Source organism: Falco rusticolus, chromosome Z (assembly GCF_015220075.1).
Source record: "Falco rusticolus isolate bFalRus1 chromosome Z, bFalRus1.pri, whole genome shotgun sequence".
Lineage (NCBI taxonomy): Eukaryota > Metazoa > Chordata > Aves > Falconiformes > Falconidae > Falco > Falco rusticolus.
Window position 1 is genome coordinate 4269775 of NC_051210.1, and position 20951 is coordinate 4290725.

At 39.1% G+C, this 20951-nt stretch overlaps 1 protein-coding gene across 2 annotated transcripts in view; it reads right to left on the bottom strand.

Moving 5' to 3' along the window:
* Positions 1–1546: 1546 nt before the first annotated feature.
* TMEM161B (transmembrane protein 161B) overlaps positions 1547–20951 on the bottom strand; it is a 44890-nt gene continuing 25485 nt past the window's right edge. For both annotated transcript variants that reach the window (XM_037373256.1, XM_037373255.1), the window contains 3 exons: positions 19773–19947; positions 17488–17584; positions 1547–16618 (listed from right to left, as the gene is read on the bottom strand). In XM_037373256.1, coding sequence (XP_037229153.1) covers positions 16341–16618; positions 17488–17584; positions 19773–19947 — 550 coding nt within the window. In that variant the 3' untranslated portion in view covers positions 1547–16340. The remainder of the gene's footprint in view (positions 16619–17487; positions 17585–19772; positions 19948–20951) is intronic.

A 20951-nucleotide genomic window follows, 5' to 3' on the forward strand; every position in this document is an offset into this window, starting at 1 on the left:
CCAAAGATGGCGTGGAAAAGAAAATACCAACTAAAGCAAGCACATAACACTCCTTCAGGATCTCAAGAGTTTAACGTGAGCCCTGGGGACCTCGTGCACCACCGGGACCAGCAGCAACACTGACGGGATACGGTGCAGCTCGCCACAACCCCATCCCCACTCAGGATGCAGGAGGTGCACCGGCTGCATCCCCAATTGCTCCTCATCCTCGGGGCAATGCCCAGCCCTCACCTAAGGGGTGGCTGTTCACGGGGGAAAATAAAGGGGAATTTGGCTGTACGCTGTGCTGGGCCCCGACGCTGCTGCCCCTGAATCCAGCAGCCGTTTGCTTCTGCCCAGCCAGTCTGGGACATGCCCGAGCTTAAAAGTTACTGGGACAGCAAAATGCGACCAGGGCCTGCGCACAGATTTCAGAGCTGACCTTGCGGGAGGCAGGTTCCACACCTGGCCCCGCGGCCCTCCCTCTCCACGGGTCTAACCACACAGAGGCCTAGTATTTACCCACTAAACAAACTGTTCACGTTGCAAATTCAGATTCATCGCGGTTTTGTTCGTTCAACAGTGGGAACTTAATTTTAAACCCCTTTTAACTGAATGACCTGCTGGAAGTACACTAAAGTGATTTCATTATTTTAAAGTTTCCTAAAGGAAAGGTAATTTGCAAACTGGTCATTTTTCACGTATACCAGCAGCAGCCATTTTTCAGCATCCAGCTTCTTACCCCTCCCGTCCTCCCTTGCACTTGGTTTTACACCCAGTAGCAGACAGGCTGAAGAGCCACTGCAACCATGAAATCTAGCCAAGTAATTTTAAAGTAAGAGTTTAAAACTGAGTTTAAGAGCTAATACCAGATAATTCCTCAGCGTTGCCTTACTTTTTCTTGCTTTCCCTGTATGAAAACACACAAGGTCCTCACAAGTGAGCGTGCCACGGAAAGGCAGGGGAGGGGGAACTTCTGAGGAGAAAGCAGATGAAAAGCCTCACGGAGGACAGGGAGGCAAGTCCCACGCAGGTGGGAAGCATATTGTCCCAGGCCAAGTGTCTGGGCAAGATCCGAGCTAAGGACTTTCCTTGTGCCAGAGTCTTTGCAGAAAAGCCAGGACACTAAGGTTATGGTAGCAGATACTTTCAGTAGATGAGTTAAAGCCCACGTTCCTCATCCTCTTCACCAGTAACTTACCCTCAAAGCGCTTGTATTCTTCAGTCTCTGGTTTTCGCATAACCAAAGTATGCTTCCTCGATGCCGCTTCTAAAATCCAGTGTTTTCACACTGTTGCTGCCACCTGACATTTTGATTTGAGCACAGAATGATGAAACCACCAGTAAATAAATATGTTCAGTCTCTACCAGTTGCACTTTCATCTAAACAGAACACGCTTTGAAACACATAAGAACCAACAGACAAAATTTCTTTCAATGTTTTGACACTTTTATTTTTTAGGTATACGAAACATTTGTATGTGAAAGGCTTAGTGTAGTCATTTTCTCAGATATAATATCCCTCTCCCAGCAAAGAGCTTGCAAAAAATAAACCTTTACACTTTTATGCAATTGAATCAAAAGAAACAGAAGATGGAAGTAAAAACAGGATTGTAGAGACGAAATAAAACATTGAGAAAGATATTTCATATAAGTAGCACAAGCCCTGACCACTTCAAAACTTAGTATTTTGGAGTGATGTTAGTACAACCTCATTTGCTTGTTAAAAAGCAGAAATACTGCTAAATCCCCTTAAGCAAATAAGCCAACTTTCAGGGCACTTCTTCCCGCCCGGTTGAAGAGCAGACTTATGTTAAACAGCACAGCATCACAGACGTCAACAGCTGCTTCGGGCATATTTATTTCTATTTAATGCCTTCCACAGAAGGCTGCTTCCGTCTTGGCTAAAGCTCTGTGATTGAGAAAAAAATACATGCAAGTTTTGCTGTGTTGACTGGGAAGTTAAGAGAACACAGATGGAAAGCATTGTATTAATCAAAATCTGCTAAACTGAAAGCAACTATTAATTCTGTAATATGAGTTCTTTTTCTGTGAGTTTTGGGTAATTTTGTTTTGTATAGATGCAAACATCAGGAACTTGTGGAGCTGACAGAGGATGGACTTTTTTTACAAAAAGGCAGCAGAGCTGGACTTTATATGCTTTCCCAAAAGGCTAAATACATGCTGCAAGGTGACCTGAGTATGTTTCAACTCTTGCAACAGCTCATTCTCTAAGATGTGTAAGAAAAGTGACTTCTCTAGCAGGAGTAAGGAGAAATGATAAATAACGGTACCGTGGAAGGACAAAAGGAACCAGAGCAAGAAGAATGCTGGATTTCTTTCATAACCAAACTCAGAACAAAAACAGCCAAACAGCACACAAGTAGGAAGAAGCATAAAACAATCTAAAGCAGGCAGACAGGGACAAAACAAAGAAAGGTGAGAACATCTCAAGGACAACGGAAATAAGAAGGAAAATTAATAGCTGTCTATTACTTAATAGGGAAATTAAATTTTTTTTGCTGCTGGAATGTTCCTTCTTTTCCTGATGGCAGCCAGGATACTGAAAGACTACCAAATACTAAGTTAGATGCATGTAATCAGGAGTGCTTGAGGAAGCTCACTGGAGTATTTTGGTACTGGCCAAGACTCTCGCCACACAATTACTGACCTGCCCCAAAAAGCTTGTGGAGGACAAGAAGTTTCATGGGGCTGAAGACAGGGAAATACAATGTCCACCTACAGAAAGTATGGTGGGTCTTAAACCACCTAACCTACCTTCAATACCCAAACAAAACCCCCTAACAGATTCCTAATCAACTTGTAAACCCTGAGAGGGTGAAGCGATAATGAAAGCTAACACAGATCTGCCAAGGACAGATCATGTCAAATCAACATAATTTCCTTCTTTCACACAACTGGCCTGGCATGGAAGGGGAAAGTAAGAGATGGTATCTGTCTTGCCTTTATTAAGGTCTTTGAGGCAATTTCGAGAAGGAAATTTTCATAAGCAGAGTAGAATATATGGATTAGGAGCACGAAGCACATACTTGCCACCTGGGATATGACACAGAAGAACTGCCTTAAGCATCTCACTGTTAGACAGGGAATATATAACAGGGTGGGAGGTGTTTGTGTATAAAACCACATACATATAGTACATGTGCATGCGCACTCCTAGGAAGACAATACGCTTCAATATTTTCCTTGCCGTCTTGGGGGTTGGACTAGATGACCTTTAAAGGCTCCTTCCAACCCAAACTATTCTGCAATTGTATGATCTTAGTATGCTTGCACAGAAAACACATGATAAATCTAACGGACTCAAGTGACGATCTGCGAATTTAAAGTAACTTTGATAGTTATTTTAGACCATTTCTCCAAAGTATTTAAAAAAAAAAAAGAAACACAACAAAGTGCCAGGTACTATACTTACTAGAGAAGTAAAAAGCATATATACAAAACCAGGAAATAATCGCCTTGCAGAAGTACTGCATAAAAGATTCTGGGAATTAGGAAACATAAAGGTACGAATCAGTGTTGCAAAGCTGTTGCAAAAGAAAAGACAGTTTATTGTGAAATATATTAATAGGGCTGTCTTATTAACACTTGGGAGGTGATCGCCTGGGAGGGATGAAAGTCAAGGGTGGGAGGAAAAAAAAGACTAGGAACACAGTAGCACTCGGTACAAGTATATAAAGGATAAAGGATGAGTGATAATTGGCTAAATTTGTAACTAGATAACACGGGGAAGTGTGTCTGGTGTCCCTCTTCATGGGTGAGGGAGCAACACGAGTACGGGATGCAGAGAGATGGTAAGAGTGTGCTGGGCTGGCCAAGGGTGAAATGCCCAGGTGGGGACACAGTGGCCGCCCGCTGCTCTGCCACAAACAGCACCCCTCAGGTAAAAACCGAGCTTGAGAGAGCAGGCTCCATGTGACAACCAAAACGTGAACAAGCAATATACACAAGAAAAATTAACAGAACGTAAATGCTACTAAGGGAGAAAGTCTCCCACCCAGCTTACGAAGGCTTCAGGGACACACAAGGAACCCCTGAATTCCTACTGAAACATCCTAAAGCAACTGCGATAGATTGCCTAACTACCATCATCAGGCATCCATTTCCCAAGCAAGGTTCTGATGAAAAGGTGGTGTTACAGGGGAAGGGGGTCTCCAAAGTAAAATTTCTTGACAGCAACACAACAGTCTCAATACAAGAGCCACCAAAATTTTAGTAATAACGATAACCATATATGGAGGAAAGGAAGAAAATGGTTCTTGCCTCCAGACATTTAAGAGAAGTGGAACCTCAAATTGCCAGCTCAGGCGTGAAGCCAGCATGTGCAACAGCAAACCTGCTAACGGCTGCTGCCGCCTGGAAAGCCAAAACGTGAGCCAGAGGCTCAGTGCCAGTTGTTGATCTCTCATCTAGCTGCTGACCTAAGGAACTCATCTGCTCTATTGTTAGATGCAAAATAAAAATCATAAAATTGTAGCACCAGAACAAAAAGTTCAAGTGCTGAAGACTTGTGCTTCTAACTTTGTAAGAGTAATGCTCTCACTCCACATGTTCAATTTGTCACCTTTCAGAAAACATAATTTCCAGAGAAAGTTTTCTTTTCTGAGATATCATTATGCCCCTAGACAGACAGAACGTAACATTCCTATTTCATCACTTTACATTTCTTTATTTTCAAAATCACCTTTTTTCTAGATATCAGCAAAACCGTATTTTAAAAGCTGTCATCACTTGGAACTTTTCAAAGGCATTAAAACCTCTGCAATATAAAAAACAGATACACATAGTCCGCGTTTAAGAAATTCAGTCTGTGCGTTTCCTCCTAAGTCATGTGGCAATCCAGCCACAGCAGTGCCAGTCCAAAAGTTCCAAAATTCCCATCTTTAGAACAGAACTGAATTAAACAGCAGTTTAGGTGTTTGCTCCCTGGTTCCTTCACTTTTTGTTGATTAACCATGTATTGAGAGCAGTTCTTGCTCACCTGTAATACCTCATAGAGAGGATGTCTGAAGACAACCCAGTGGAGAATTCACCGCTCCAGGCAGCAATGCAATTAGTGACTCCCTCTGTTAAAACCTCATTTTCCACTATTGCAATCTGCCCAGTGTCAGGTCCCAGTCCCTGGTTCCTGCCCTGTCTTCCTCTAAGATTAGAGACATTCTCTATGCAGCTTTTACTCCACATTAAGGTACTTTAACCTTGGAATCTTCCCTTGATACTCCGCAGAGTGCTTTTTACATTTCTCACGGTAAGTCATTTTTCCAGCCCTTAAAACCTCCTCAGCTTTCCCAGGTACTCACACGAAAACCAGCAGCAGAAGCCACCTCACCCCGCAGTGTTACAGCACTGATCCTGCTCACCCTGCATGACACAACAGTCTCCAACTCGCCCCTTTTGGTTTGTAATCTGAGTCACATCCCCTCCCGCCTCCCAGATGTTTTTTACCAGCACGTATCGAACCACCACGTTGTGCTTTCCTGTGGCCAACAAATCCCTGTCCAGATCAACTGCTTTCTGTATCCTTTGCACCGTGATTTGCAGCCCAGATTCCTTGCTATACAACTCTGCTGTGGCCACCCACCCCCTACATCCCCCTTCCCACTTTGGTGAGCTCGTGCTGCCCGGGAGATGCCAGTAACAGCTTAATCCCACTCTGTGAACAAACAAGAGTACAGGGGAACTGGAAATCCAGACAAGATGCAGATGTTTGGACTTAAGATTGTATATTTTACTCTTCTCATCAGGCTGATACCAACACATGCATACATGCAATGAAAAAAACTGGATTTCAGGACCAAAAATTGCAGGTATGTCCTATTGCAAATATAACCCAAAGGAACGGGAAGCAAAGCAGACACCCATGAACCTAAAAAGCTCAGACACATCCAACACCAACTAACAGCCCATATTCTTTTAGTTTCTGACATACGCACAGCTGCTCCACACTATACCCAACAGCATACACCTATAAAAATGAGCATTTCGGGAAATCACGCAAGTTCTACGCTCATTGAAAAATTGCTTTCAGATCTGACAGGCAGGAAGAACACAGTCATGGGTTGGTATCCAGAATCGCTGTAAGCTTGTGCATCTCATAACTCTGACATAAGGACGCTTTATTCTCCTTTCAGCTTTTAAGGGAGACAGAATTACAAAGCGGCTCCACACTGCACAGACTGGGAAGCTGCCTCTCCCCCGGACCCATCAGGGCTGCACCCCAGGAAAGCAAAATGCTAATCCACAAGAAGCAGTGTTCCAGTGAGGTCTTAAAACACTCAGATATTGCAAGAAGCATAAAATATTGCAGGATTGACTCCAGAACAAATGTAACAAATTATGTTCTACTTTGTAACATAGATTTAGAGGGAAACCGAATATTCCTCCAAAGGAGTGATCTCCCAGTCGCTGCTGCATCCGTTTTGCAGTTCACCCATTAACAGCCTGCCTACTAAGCAGGCAAGCAACAACTGTCTTATGCCTTCTTTGAAAATTCTTCATAAAATCTGAATCAAAACAGCAACATCTTCACTATTTTCTCAGCCCTGTCCAGACCAGCTAGCACTGTACAGGTACCCAATGCTTGCCCTCTTGGCTGGAGCTGCCAGGCTCTACCACAGAACAAACTCTGCTAAAACTTAACATTTCAAGAAGTTCAATAGTCCCTAGGCTCTTACACTGATGACCCACGCTCGCACTTGACAGCGGAGGTCAGCTGTGCCAGTTTTCCTCGCGGAACACCTTTTAAATCAGTGGGGCTTTTTGCAGTGCGAACCTGGTGGGTTCAAAAGCAAGACGTCATACAACCCTTGAAATCAAAGGCTTGCTTCCATCCCAGGAGCACGCTGCCAAGGCTTTCACAGCAGCTTCTTGCTGCAGAGCTGATGAATATGAAAAGCTGGAGGAGCAGAGCATGCACCTTCGTGGCAGCCAGTGCTGTGGCTAGCAGAGGGATGGACGCTTTTTCCAGGCAACTGCTGGATTGTCTGAGCTCTGCAGCACTTGACCACTTCACAGGTAGAAAAGGTGCAGTCGAATCAACAGTGCAAGTAACCTGATTGTTTGGTACAGCTCCAGCCAAAGTCCTTTTGAAGGCTGTAACAAATTTTGCAGGGCACAGACACCCAGCCTAGAAAAAAATCTTGAGAAGCGCCTACACTACGTCAGCACCCACTGATTAACTTGGAGCAGCGAACCAGCATCAACACGTTACCCAAAGCATAAGCACGGAATATATAAGCTGTGAGCACACACCGGGTTAAACAGCTATTCTACTGCAAAGTCCTGGGGACTGTAGACTCTCGAGGCAGTCTCAAGCTTCAGGTTGCATGGAGAAAGCAGAAGGCTGAGATGGCTTCCGAGACAAAACAAATCTCCCACCACAGCTCACCACCTTCCTCCTAACAGTGACTTTAACCTCATCCTATTATCTGAGACAGGCTGACCACTTTCAGGTGGAGGTCCCACAGCTCAAATGCCTTGCACTTTGAAATCCTGATCCCCAAAATAAAGACTGGCTCTTCCTGGGGGAGATGCCTGTGGAGGCATTTTTCCCCTCTGTAACAGGACTGTCCTTTATAATCAAAGGGGTCTCTGGCAGCACTGTGGTTGTGAGTTAAAGGAGGCTGTTTCCTCAATTTATTTTTTTTTTTTAATTTATTTTTTTTTTTACTGCTGCAGAACTACCTGAGCAGATCTGGCATCATGTATCTGTATGTGTTGCATGAATGGAAAGAAAATCCATGCGTAACTGAACATGATATTCCAAGAATGAAATTTAAAAAACAAAACCAAAAAAAAAAAAAAAGGGGGTTACATAATGTTATTACTTTAAGTATATTCCTTCGTAGTGCTGTTAGGATGAAACAAATAGAAAGGACCATGCAATGGGTTTTCAAACACATTACTTCTCTTTTTTTTAAGACAGCAAATATAATCTGTTTTAAAGTGATTTCCTGTCAGGAAGGGTGACAGTCAAGAAGATGATAAATCCTATGACTGTACTAGGAAACTCAACATTTCCTCCACTTACCATGACGTACAGTCAATCTTTTTCCCAGGGAGTTAAATTGTTCCCAAATTTTAATTCTGAAACACTTAGAAATTAAAACATTTATATACAATCTGTAAGTGGTTCTTTGTGGATAAACTACTATTCATATGACTAAGACACTATCTGCATTTATACTAGAAAATTGTTTATTCTGCCTCACCCCAAACAGGGAGGGGATAAATGGTCTACTCAATTCTTTCTAAAGAAGACATACAACTGCGGCTAGCACAGAAACTGAGAAAAAGTCTGGCTACCACATGCTTTTTGGCGAACATGGAGATTTTGCACAAGCTGGTAAGTGGGACGTATCATAAAAAAAATAGGAATAAAAAAATCACACTGATAGACAACAAGCATTTATTGATCTTTGGCTTTAGAAACCATCCTATCTTGGATAAGGGAAATACTATATAAAATAATGGTAGCTGTTTTTAAACCTAGAGCAAGTACTGTAAAACAGTCTATCCTTTTACAGTGCATAAATGCAAGGCATGCAGAGTACATGTAGGGTACTAAAATACTATATAAGCATCACTTGCAGTAGACATTAAGTGTCTAACGTGGATAAACACTTTACAAAGGCAAGCAAGTTGATGGGGCAGTTGCTATACAGCAGATATCACAGTTTCTCTTAGATTTGCTGGGGTATTACCATCAGCAACGAATAAATATAAATTTAGTTTTAGCACTGGATGCATTATAAAAACAATTATAACATTTCAACAGAACGAATGGGCAATAAGAAAATATAATCCTGCCTCACTCTGCAAAATTTACTGAAGTTAAAGGAATTTAGTCGCCTAGACAACAAACCAATTCCTACTATTTTCACATTAATAAAATGCTGCTCGATACATGGTAACATTAAGCAAGACAAAATCAGCTTCTTAAATGCTCTACAGTAAAAAAAGCAATGTAATTTCTTACACATAGTGTAAGGAAATGTTCAGTAAGCTTACTGGAGCAAGTACTTTCCCCAACAGTGTACTACAGACAGTACAGATTGCTACAGCCACTTTTTAGAGCTAGAAGCTCAAAATGCTTTTGCAAGCCTTCCTCTGAGGAGGGCTTCCTTTGGTGGATTTGAATCAGCAACACCATCTCAACTTACAAGCACTTCATATTTAGAATGCATAATGAACTCACGAGTAGGCACCTTGCTGCTTCCTCAGTTTTAACTTCCCCACTGGACCAGACCAGGCAGGTTTCACCTTCAGTTCTTGCCATTCTTGGAGGTGGGGAAGTAGCTGAACAGGTAAGCTATTCAATACCCTAACAGCATTCTAAAAAAAATCAGGTGTAACTTGCGCCTTTCTTTTTGTGCAGCCGCTTTGCCAGAGGCCAGCCAGCCATGTTACAATCCAGCTCTTTCATACTCTTTGTGCCCCACATCCATGTGGATGTGGTGAACTTCAGTGCAGCCTCAAGCAGAATCACTTACCTGGCTGAAGTCATTGAAGTCACCATGTGCCTGCACAGCTGGGGCAAAACCAACAGCCAAGGTGACACTATAAAACTTTGTTAAAGTCAACCTGTTCAGAATTGTGTATGTCCTCTCCCTCAGTCATAGAAAAAAAAAAAAAAAAAAAAAAAAAAGAAGAAAACTGAATGCACAGATGGCAGTGGAGTGTTATACTACCAGTCAGGTAGTAGGCAAAGCTAATACTTCAACGATTATCTAACAGGAATGGAAAAGATTTCTTCAAAATCTTATTTGCCTCCAATGTGTAATAACCCTAAATGCACATGGACACTCTATATGCCAAAAACTGCAAGGAAAGAATGATTTCACAGCAAGGCCCATTTTAAGGGCTAGCAGTCTTTGCATCTCCTTTCCAAAAGTTAACCTGCTATTATGTAGCAACGTAAGTACAAAGTAAGTACGCAAGAAATTTTAAGCATGTCTTGTAGAGACCACCCACGTTGAGGCACTTTAGTCTACAGTGTACAAAAAGAATGCAATGTAGCTGTAGGTTGTTTATTATTTGTAGTAATTGTACCTAAGTATTATCCATACAGACTAAAAAAATAAACAACAAAACCAAACAAACACACCACCCCAAAACCAACCAACAAACGCCCACAAAACCTCAACCCAAAATAGAGCAAATCCCCAAATCTCCTATTCACAGATCCCCATGAACCTCTAAAGCATAAAGCAAACGAGACAATTTGTTTTGGAACAGCCAGCAATGCAATACCAGTCAGGACAGGTCAATATCACGTGACAACCATTTGACACCGTCCTCACTGTGAAGCATGATGGTCTTAATATTTGTAAAGCTGTAACTATAAAAATTGTCTTTCAGCAGTAATTTAGCAATAAGATGAAGTTAGACATTACATAAATAACATCGGAGGTTTTCCAATTTGGCAAATACTGAAATGAAGGGAGGGAAGTCTGTTCTTCTTGGGTTTGTTCTAGAGTAGGAAGTACTATGTGCTTTTCACTTAAGAAGACAAAAAAAAAAAAAAGACTATTAACAGAACAACAACACTGAATTCATGTGTGTTCCCAGCATCAGAGACATATTTAAAATAAAATATTTACAACTTGGCAGATATTCCCTGTGCAATTCGTAACAAGTCTACCTTATGAGAAATTTTAGTCTTAAATTATTTAATAGCATCTTTACACTAATATTTGCTCACATAAATGGGAAGACTGACACATTAGACAGTTCCCTGTGATTGCTATTACAGAGTATTTCCCCACATGTATTCCTCCTAGAAAACTTTACATACTGAAAATGTGCAAGATCGTTATCAACGGGACAAAGGAATCATTGAAGAGAAGAAAAACTGTTTGTTGGCACATCATGACACGTGTATGAACTGTACTTAAAAATAAAATTCCTGGTGCATTTTTCATTGTCCTAGGTCTTTATCAAAAATACTATAAATACGCATTCTCAAAGCTTAGAACATATACAGGAAGCAGTTACAATGAACAGAGGAAAAGAGAACAAGGTTCACTTTAAACAGAAGATATTTTAAGCCAGGTTTTAAGAAATACTTAGCAGCATCATAAAACAAACAGAAATGGCCTACTACTAAGGAGTTTGTAAAAAGCTACTCTCAAAACCCTACTGAGGTGTTTGTTTTATAAATAGCAGAGTCATATAGATAGCATGTTGTTGAGAGAAATCCTGCAAATCCAAGTAAGAGCTCTTGACTGATGTGTGATCACACATGGAAAAAGTTTGGTATTTACAGGTGGATTTCACACTTCAGTATAAAACTGCATTTGTTAATACTTCAGTCTGGACATCAAGTTAAAAAAAAATGTAGTGCAGAAGTATTTGACCTCTAATTGCAGGCACTGGTATTAAAAAATGCAAAGATGATCCATGGTATCAAGATTAAAAATAATTACCATTTAAAATGCCATTGAAATCAAAGTTAGAAAAATACATACACACTGGCATACAAAACAATGTCCAGTGCAGTATTACTCTCCCATCAGTCCACAGTGAGAGACTGGAAAAAGTTAAACGCAGCATATACAGATGTCAGTAAAAGCAGCCTTGAAATAACATCTTGGCCTCATGATCTCACCCACAGAGGAGGAAGACCTTTCAGTCTAGCACTACAAGTGAAGATCAAACATGCCATCCATCTCAGTCAGTGCGTGCTCTGCCAAAGCCACAAAGCATGGCAGACCTTCCTAAAGAAGAAGTTGCACAAAAATCACGCTGAAGCACGGACTGACTACTCTGCATCAGCTTACTTAACTAGATTTGACATTTTGCTTCAATACTTGTTGCCTAGATGCTCTTTAGAGTAATATCAGAGAGGTCAAAATATTGCTCTTAATTTACCATTTGAGATTTAGGACTTAGGCTGCAGATGCTGAAAATAACAGTCTTGTTTACTCATAATGGTAAAAATTCACATTTTGTATTTTATTTAGGATACAACTGACCTGCTGTTGCCTTCCTCTATTAAGGTTCTGCTCAGCCATACTAAAAAACTTGTCCAAGAGAGCACATGATTTTCTTTGGCCTCATTCTGATTCAGTATTTCCATTTCCTCCATGCACTTCTTATTAATTCTTCAGTCTTAACTAAAACTTTCTAGTTAAACTCGTAGTGACAAAATGAACTGTGGGGTTAAGTCTGGGGGTTTTGTGGCTAACAAACAAATGCACAAATCGTGTCACGTGGCAAAGCATGAAGCATAGCATTTAAAAACTGTTCAAAATCTTCTCTGGAGAAACAAGCTAACGTTCAAAAGGAAAACACAGGCCTTTGAGAATAAAGAGGCATATGGCCTTTTACCTTGTAGAGCCTTCCAACAGCAATAAGACCAGACAATTTACATCTTCTATGTGGTACATCCAAGACCTCTATTACCTGTTAGCTGTAGTTACTGTGACATAGTACAAACTTTTAATTGTTCCTTTGAAGTCTGCCAAAACTTCTGTACTCCCTAACCACTCCATTCACTGAGGTTATGCTACCCAATTGTTGGGATGATGCATCTTTGTGGCATTTGTGTTGGTAGGTAAGTTTGACTTTACAACCCAGGTAAGCACACATTTCTACTCACACATCTTGCAGTACTTACAACTCAAAGGAGAACAACTGCCATAGAAACCAGTTTTCTAAAGCATGTCCTTACGCACAAGGATGTTCTGTTATACAGCTACTAACTGCTTTTCTGCCATTACTTGATCTGTTGATTCTTGTGCAAAAGAAATCTGGAAGAGGAAAAAACTGTGCAGCTAAAAACACCTCAAAACCTGGCAAATCCTTTAGCTTGAGATGGTACCAAAAAAGGACAACTGCTGCCTGAGAACACTGCCTGCAAAGTGGAAGCATAGGCTTGTTAGAATCTATTCTCCTTTTCCTAATCAATTTCTCTAAGCTCAGAAATAGCCCAAATGTTATGTTTGGACTTCCCTGAACTTGCTGGAAGACTTGGATTTATCACTAACTTAACACCTTGTCTAACGGGACTTCCATAATAAAAGTGCAAGTATTTAAACAATCATTAACAAGTTTGTATTTCAGCTGGAATTCAAAGTTACTTGTACTACGGAAAGGAACTACTCCTTCAAAAATAAGATTAATTTAAACCAAGCCAACAAATTAAAAAAAAAAAAAAGAAAAAGTACAATCCTGAACTAATTTAGCCAAGTCAGTTTAGGGAATGTAGGGAAAAAGCTGTGGATAGGAAAAAGAAGTCAAGTTAACAAGTCACATTACTGGAGTGAGAAAAGAGAGATGTGAACTCAGGAAGAAAGAAAGAAACATTGATTCTTTGTCAAAGGCACCTTTCCTTCTAAAATCTCACAGAAATTAAGTAGGTAGTAGGTAAAATGCAAGACAAAACGTTTAAGAATCCTGAATAAAAACTACTAACTTTTCAGTCATGTTTTACCTGCTTTTCCATTTCTGCAAGATGCTTTTTCCTGCTCCCCCAGGTGCTGATAAAGAATTGCATGGGAAAAAAAAAAAAAAGCACACTTGCCAGCTGCTGTTTTAAAGGAACTCACTAAAGAAATGAGCAGATACTCCTTTGAAGCTTACATCATATACATGGAAGTCAGGACTATCAGGGTTGCTATTTTACTTTAAAAGCCCCCTTTTTTTAGCACATCAGGTAGTTCCAGGAAGCACTGCTCACAACTGCAGCAATATGCTCCCTCTAGTTTGTCACCTCACAATTCAAAAGGCATTTATTGCTATCTTCTAGTTTTTAATAAGCTTCCTAGACTTATGGAAGGATTAAATGGATCCGAAGAAAGACCAGCTCCCACTCAGATCAGACTGCTGACCAGAAGGTCAACCATTCAGTTCTGTGGAACAATGAAACAACAACGGCCAGAAGCGCTGATCTTAACATCAGCAAAGTCCAGGTGCCTATTTTTCACTGCGATCAGTGTGACATCTGAAGAATAAAACAGCATGAGCTCTTACCAAAAGCTCCGTGAAGCTCAGCTACACAATTACCTCTGCTGAATGCAGTATATAATAACTACAGTTCACTTTTACTTAAGAGCTTTCAGAATAAATACTTATGCCAACAGAAATCGTTACTTAACGTCATTTTGAAGTCTTCTCTAGTATCCAAAGCTTACTCCTGTCCTTCACATTGCAACAGGTTACGTTCTCCTGTACAGTGAGCTAATTCAGCCAAGTTCACTATCAGAATCAAACAGCACTACATCGTTTCATTGTCCTGAACAAAACATAAACATTAGATACCTAACCATAACTTAAAAGCTGGCCTTATTAATTCTATTAGTAATGATACATCTCAAACTAACAGTGAGTGAGTCCAGTATTGCTGGACCTGTCATATTTTGTCATTCTAATTTCCTAGGAATGTTTTGAGATGTGAAGCTATTAAGTCAAATATTTTTCTTTACGCCAGTTCACACAGTTAAGCCTTAGTCCCCATTAGTTATGAAACGCTGGTGTGAAAAAAAGCTTGCAGCACCAGTAGCACTGAAATACTATACTGCAATGAAACAGGTAGAACCATGCAATATGTTCTCAGACATCCAAAATGCATGCGGTAGGTACTACCTGGTGTACACAAATCTTTCCCTACTATCAGTAAATACAATTTAATAAACTAATAAATAACTTAAAAAGGCATTCAATATAGTAAGACAGTTTATCACCAGCTTAAATTCTTGACTTTCTGCATTCGTTCAGTTTGTTTTCCCATATGGTAGGTTTGCTACATATTAAATATTCAGTTACACGTTTCCATTTATAAATGCTTATTATATGCCAAAGCTGTACACAAATTCAAGAGAAAAAGAACAGTAACATAAAAACAGCTAGTATTAGTTAAAAAACCCACTGACCTCTGCAAAGTGTAATATTAACTTTTTTAAAAAGCTACTGCATATAAATTCCCATTCCTGTTTTGCAATTATACAAAACATCTGAAAAAACTGTCGTTCTACTTTGTTCTGTAATGGTTTTATATTTGCGATCCCTCTAGTTAAGCAAAGCTTGTGAAATTAATGCTTTGCTCCTCCTTATTATAGCAGGTTTTTTATACAGAAAATCTATTTCTGAAGCTAAGAGATATCAGTTGTTACTATATGGCCAAGTTACCCAGATTAGAGTGGCAAAAGATGATCTGCCAGAGCAGAAATATCAAGATTAACGGTTTAAGTAGATCTTTTCTTCTAAAAGAGCGTGAGTTTCTTTAGTATAGCTAAGTACCTTTGAAGAGGCACCAAAAACAAATAGCCCTTTCAACTGAACTTTCAAAAAAAAATTTAATTTTCATTTCAAAAGGGATCTTGAGATTACTAGACAAACATACATCCCTCTCCCACGGCCCTGTAAGATACATTCAGTAATTTAAAATAAAGATTCCATATTTTATAACTTCATATATATTATATATTTAATATATAATATATATTTATACGTACATTACACAGATACATACACTCTCAGTCAGCAGGATTTAACTGTTTTGTTTTGAAATGTTTGATTGGTGTCACTAATCTTCTACTATTTTCTGTGAATTCAACAAAATTTATCTATTACCTGAAAAGAAGAAATTTAAAAGATCCAAATGGAATCTGTGGATCAATAGTAGCACCAATACAAATGGCCATTACTTCAAAATGACTGCAGGGACTGAAATAATGTATATTTTATAACTCTCACTGCACAAGCATTCCTGCAAAATATTTAGGCAGCAATACCTGTCAGCTCCACATATCTGTTCCGGTTAAATTTAAATTTTATACAACTTTCCTTACTGTAATATACAGCATTTCTTTTGTCCTGTTGGATTATTTCATTTTTCACGGAGAAAAGTGATCGATAGCTATCCAACAGAATATTTTTTTTTAAATCCCCTCTCTCCTTCTGTTGTATGGCTCAGTTTCAAGATTTAATCGATAGGCAGCCACTATAACCAGTACCCTTCTAACACAGTTCAGTCACTGACTGTTGATGTTTAAAACACAAAGTTTTGAGGTTGGCTTGCTATTTATGGAAACCAAGATACTCGGAGGTCATATCTTTTCAGTACACTCGCCACCACCTGCCGCACAATAATATCAGTCAGTCCCAATACTATAATTCAATTAAGTTACCTACCATTTGGATAACAAAAATAACAAACCCAGCTGCAATTTTAAACATTATAAGAATATTCACCCTGAGAACACAGAGGAAGTGTTTAAAAAAAATTCTGATATGTTTTCTCTTCATATATAGTTTTCTTCTTTTCTCTTCATCTCCTCTTGGGTACCTGGGTTTGTATCTAGCATTTGACCTCACACTTGCTTCGTGCGTTGACCTGTTCATGCCACAGTCAGGTACTGGTGATAGAAAAGCCCAAAAAGGCTTGTAGAAAAGAGGCAAGCAGCAATCCACCAGGTGAGGAAAGACAGCAGTCCCCGGAACAGGAGAGGAGTGAAAATATTCTTTAGGCTTCCCAAAGCCATTGTTATTTGTACTACAGTTACTTTCATCTTTCCATCAGCAGGTGGAGACTCAGAATAAACTGAATTGGGAAGCAGACTGTTTTCTGCTGGAGTGTCAGAATTCAGTTCCGGGTAGATGCCCCAAGAATAATTACCTGTTAAAAACAAACGCGTAACAGATTTTTGTAGAATTAAATGCAAGTTCTGTTACCTCTATCACTCTATAGATCATCTTAGATATATTTTTCACGCACACAAAACCAAAAAATGTGGAAGCTTTTATAACTTAGTAAATGCTAATTCTATTCATCTGCATGGCTTCCTGATCATACTACTAAGCTATTAGGGTAGGATTCATCTTAACTTTTCATATCCTAACATCTACATGTGATATAGCTGCCTTGGGACCCCTGTGAGTGCTGGGTATGATTCATCTCACCAGATGCAGTTGTCTACTCCAGAACGGGATGAATCACAGCCTAATAAAGCCTACCTCTTTCCGCTGACATTTTGTAAAAAAGAATGCCATGACTGCATGGCAGGCTGTGAAAGACATCCGTCACAGAAAAGAAATAAAGAAGAAAAAAAACCCAGAGTGACATCAGATCTCCCAATAATGAAATAATCCCGTATCTCATAATTTCCATTCAAAAAGCCTACCAAAGACTGAAAAGATGAAAAAAAAAAAATCTTTTAAACAGATGCTCACAAGGTTAAATCAACATTGCTTTATACAGCTCATCTTTAAAATACTTTTTTAAAAGACAAATACTTCAACAGAAGTAAACAGCTTAATTGGTAGTATTGCACAATTTCTCAGAAATAAATCAAACTAATTAGCATATAGTTGAAAGATGTCAAAAGCAGCGACAGAAGAGGACTGCTTAAAAGCCACACATCAGAATGTTTTAAATTGCAGGAAACTACAATGTATTTCTGTATTGCAAATACCGGTACCTTCAAATTCTCCTTAGCAAGCTGAAAATATAACAGAATACATTTTTGTTTATCCAATTTTGCCTACCTAGTGTTTTCAAGAGCAAAGCTGTGTGAAGGAGCATTACCAGTGGTGCAACATACTGCAGTGCAATTACGCAAAGATAATAGAATACTCGAGCCACCTGGGAAAACAGAGGAGAGTAATTCATGAGTTCTGGATGATCAAAGCAAACTTTTTTGAACACATCTAGGAAAAACTGGCAATTTATTTCTTTTTTTTAAAAAAAAAAAAAGAAAAGAACCAGTACTTATGCATTAAAGCAGTTTTAAAAGTTTTCTAGCACATCTTGGCACGTGACATACTATCTTCAAAAGACCTAATGAAGAAACCTCTATAATGAACTCTAGTTTCAGGACACTTACATATCTGAGAGAAAGGGCTGAAAGGAAATAATTAAAAGCATCAGTACTGTTAAAACAAACAGAACTGATTTTGCTTCTGCAAACTGCATCTCATCATTCAAAGACTCCTATTTCAATACACCAGAATTCAAGCTAAATATAGGTTTGATTTTTAAAGTCCACAGCTAGTTAGAAACTAAATCCTGTTTCAAAAATTAAGTCGTAGTCAGAGTCCAAAGCCTCATAAAAAGTAAATTAAAGTTTAGTTAACATTGCAGACCCTTTTCAAAAATGAGATATTTTTAATATTTCCAACTGTGAAACATCAGTATTTTAAAAACAATGACAAGATGATACTTTATTAGTAACTAATCATAACAGCACTTAAATGTTCTTTATTTCAAGTCTACGTTATGGTTCATTGAAATCAACTCCGATTTATTCCTCCCCCTGCTCCCAATCTTTTCCAACTTTCTTGAGATTGTTACACTACATATTTTATATAAGCTATTGACCTAAACCACTAGACCAAATAAAGAGGAAAAATTCATAAAATCAATAGCAAGCAAGCAATGAAATAAAGATAACTGGATTTTAGAAAAGAACAGAATACTGAGTGGCAAAAAAGATGAAGGCAGACATGACCTTTTGGAAATATCTCTAAAACCTCAAAGGGCTTCATGATGAACAAGCATCAAAAAACTAACGTAAGAAAAAACAGTAAGACACTGGCAGAAGAAAAAGCATGAGACAAAAAATACTGTAAGATAATTGATGGAATATGATAAAAAGAACAAATCAGAAAGTAATGATCACTGTAGGATGACAGATAGGAAAGCCTTTACTGGCAGAAGTTCCAGAAGAAGATAAAGCAGACATGAATAGCAAAACAAGACAGGACTTCATTTGGGGGCTATGGCCTTCTCAAAAGGAAGATACAAAGGTAGTGGATAAACAGATTTAGAAACCATCACGTAGAGAAGACATTATCATTTTATAGATAGGATAAAAGCTCCCAGAACTAAAATTGTGCATCCACAGCAACCAGCACAGTTCTGTTCTAACCAGTTGCTGCCACCTGTGTTTCCTTTTTTCTGAAAAAAATTGCTAGCCACTTTGTGAACAGCTACGGCATAGTCCACTCACAACCTTCAGATATTCAGTGAAGCCAAGATTATTATAAGTAACAGCAACAATTCTAAGAGAGAAATCTTTGTCTTATGGCATACGTCAATATTCCTCCTGCAATACACGCCAACACAGTAGGATCATCCAGCAGCACTATCGTGCCAACCTTAGAAATGTAAGTTTATTTTGCAGCAACATGCATACCGTTCTACAACAAGCTTACAAATTTCCACCTCCTCAGTTTGTTGATGGTATGTTTTATGTCTTTAAAAAAAAAATAAAAATAAATAATTTTCTATGCCACTTACAAAGATGGGCAGTTTTATAACTAGGCTAGTGCACTTGAGAGTGGTCTGACAGAATTAAGCCTGTCTCATTTTATTCCAAAATATAACCACCTCATCTTCAATTTTGCCTCAATTTAAAAATTATAGTTGGGATTAGCTAGCAGTATTTTATCCTGCTACCTAAATTCAACTCTTTTTTTCCCCACATTGTAGCTAGAGATCACCACTCTCCCTGTGCACTCCTCAAGATCTGTTCATACTGAACAGAAACCCATCATTTTTGTACCTATTTGTGAAGAACAATTCATGAAGGATCTTTTGTAACTTCCGAATAACTTAAGCCATGCCATCTGCACAGCACGGATGATATAGCCCTGCAAACTTTGGTGTGCAGAATTTCTCTGTAATGGTGCTATTTTTATAGAAGATACAGTTTCGGAAGCTTCACTCAGATTTCAGCTCAGCTCTGGTGCCACAGAAGACACAAACTGGAAAAAAGCATTTGTACAGACAGAGCACTCCAAATATGTAACCTCAGTGCCATCATACTTACCATTTTCTGTAAATCAACCATACTTATTCTGCCAGCTTCCTTTTTCATCTGATCCACACTTTTCTGGGCTAAATTCAGATAGGCCTGTAAATGATGACGCATCATAGCCAATCTTAAAGCACACAACAGGATTATAATCCACAACCTGAAGGTGTCAAATGTATCTTCTGACATTCTGTGGCGAGGGAAAAAAAAAAAAAAAATACACGGTAATGCTATCTTCCAAAAGTCACCGGCTGCTACAGTTATTTTTTTGTATCATCTGTAAAGGAATCTTGAAGCATATTGTAAAAAATACTTAAGGCACAATCTACAGTTACCAAGTTCATGTGCAAGCAATATTCATTTTGCCCCCGCTTCTCTCTCTACTGCTACGTCTCAGTAGCCCTATTACAGCATTAGATCCTAATTAGTATCCATTTGTCTGTGAACAAGAACAGCTCTTAAATGGTTAAATTCTGAGTAATGGAGACAGGACACTAAAAAACAAGCTTGCTCAGTTAATTACAGGCTTCTAGATAGCAAATGTGTGCATCAGTTGCCTCAGAATAAATGAGGGCTGTGCTGTAACAGGGTAAGGGAAACTAAAGAACAAAACAGAAGCACAAAATACATGTATTTGCTATGTTTTATGTAATAGTTCAGTGGTCACAGAATCACCTCGGAAGCCTATCTTAGACCTAGAAAGCAATAAGTGTGTCAGCTAATGATATCTGTTTCAAGTCTATTTGAATACTACTGTTTTGAACTATCTAGACTAATAGTGACAATGACAATCACCTCCGCTGCCTACACAATATTTATTTCAGATACCATCTTCCTGAAAATTCCTCCCCTTTTTATGTTTTAAATATATTAGCTGTCAATTCCATATGCACTTATCTACACACAGATCTTAAGACAAATCACTTGGGTCAGTTCTCATGCCAATGTATCATGACTCTGCAGTGAAACCACACCTCTCCTACATCAACACATAAAACATGAGGTTCAAGAAGGTGGCAGTGAGGTGGCATTCCACCCCTAGGAAGAATAACCCATCCCTCCCAAGGACGTGCCAGAAGACAGCAGCTTTCTGGGAACCACCACTTTAATATTCAACACTCTGTGACTAATTCTCATCCTTCCAAAATAACAGAATCTCTTTAGAGCTCAGCTGCAACTTCCACTATACTTTTG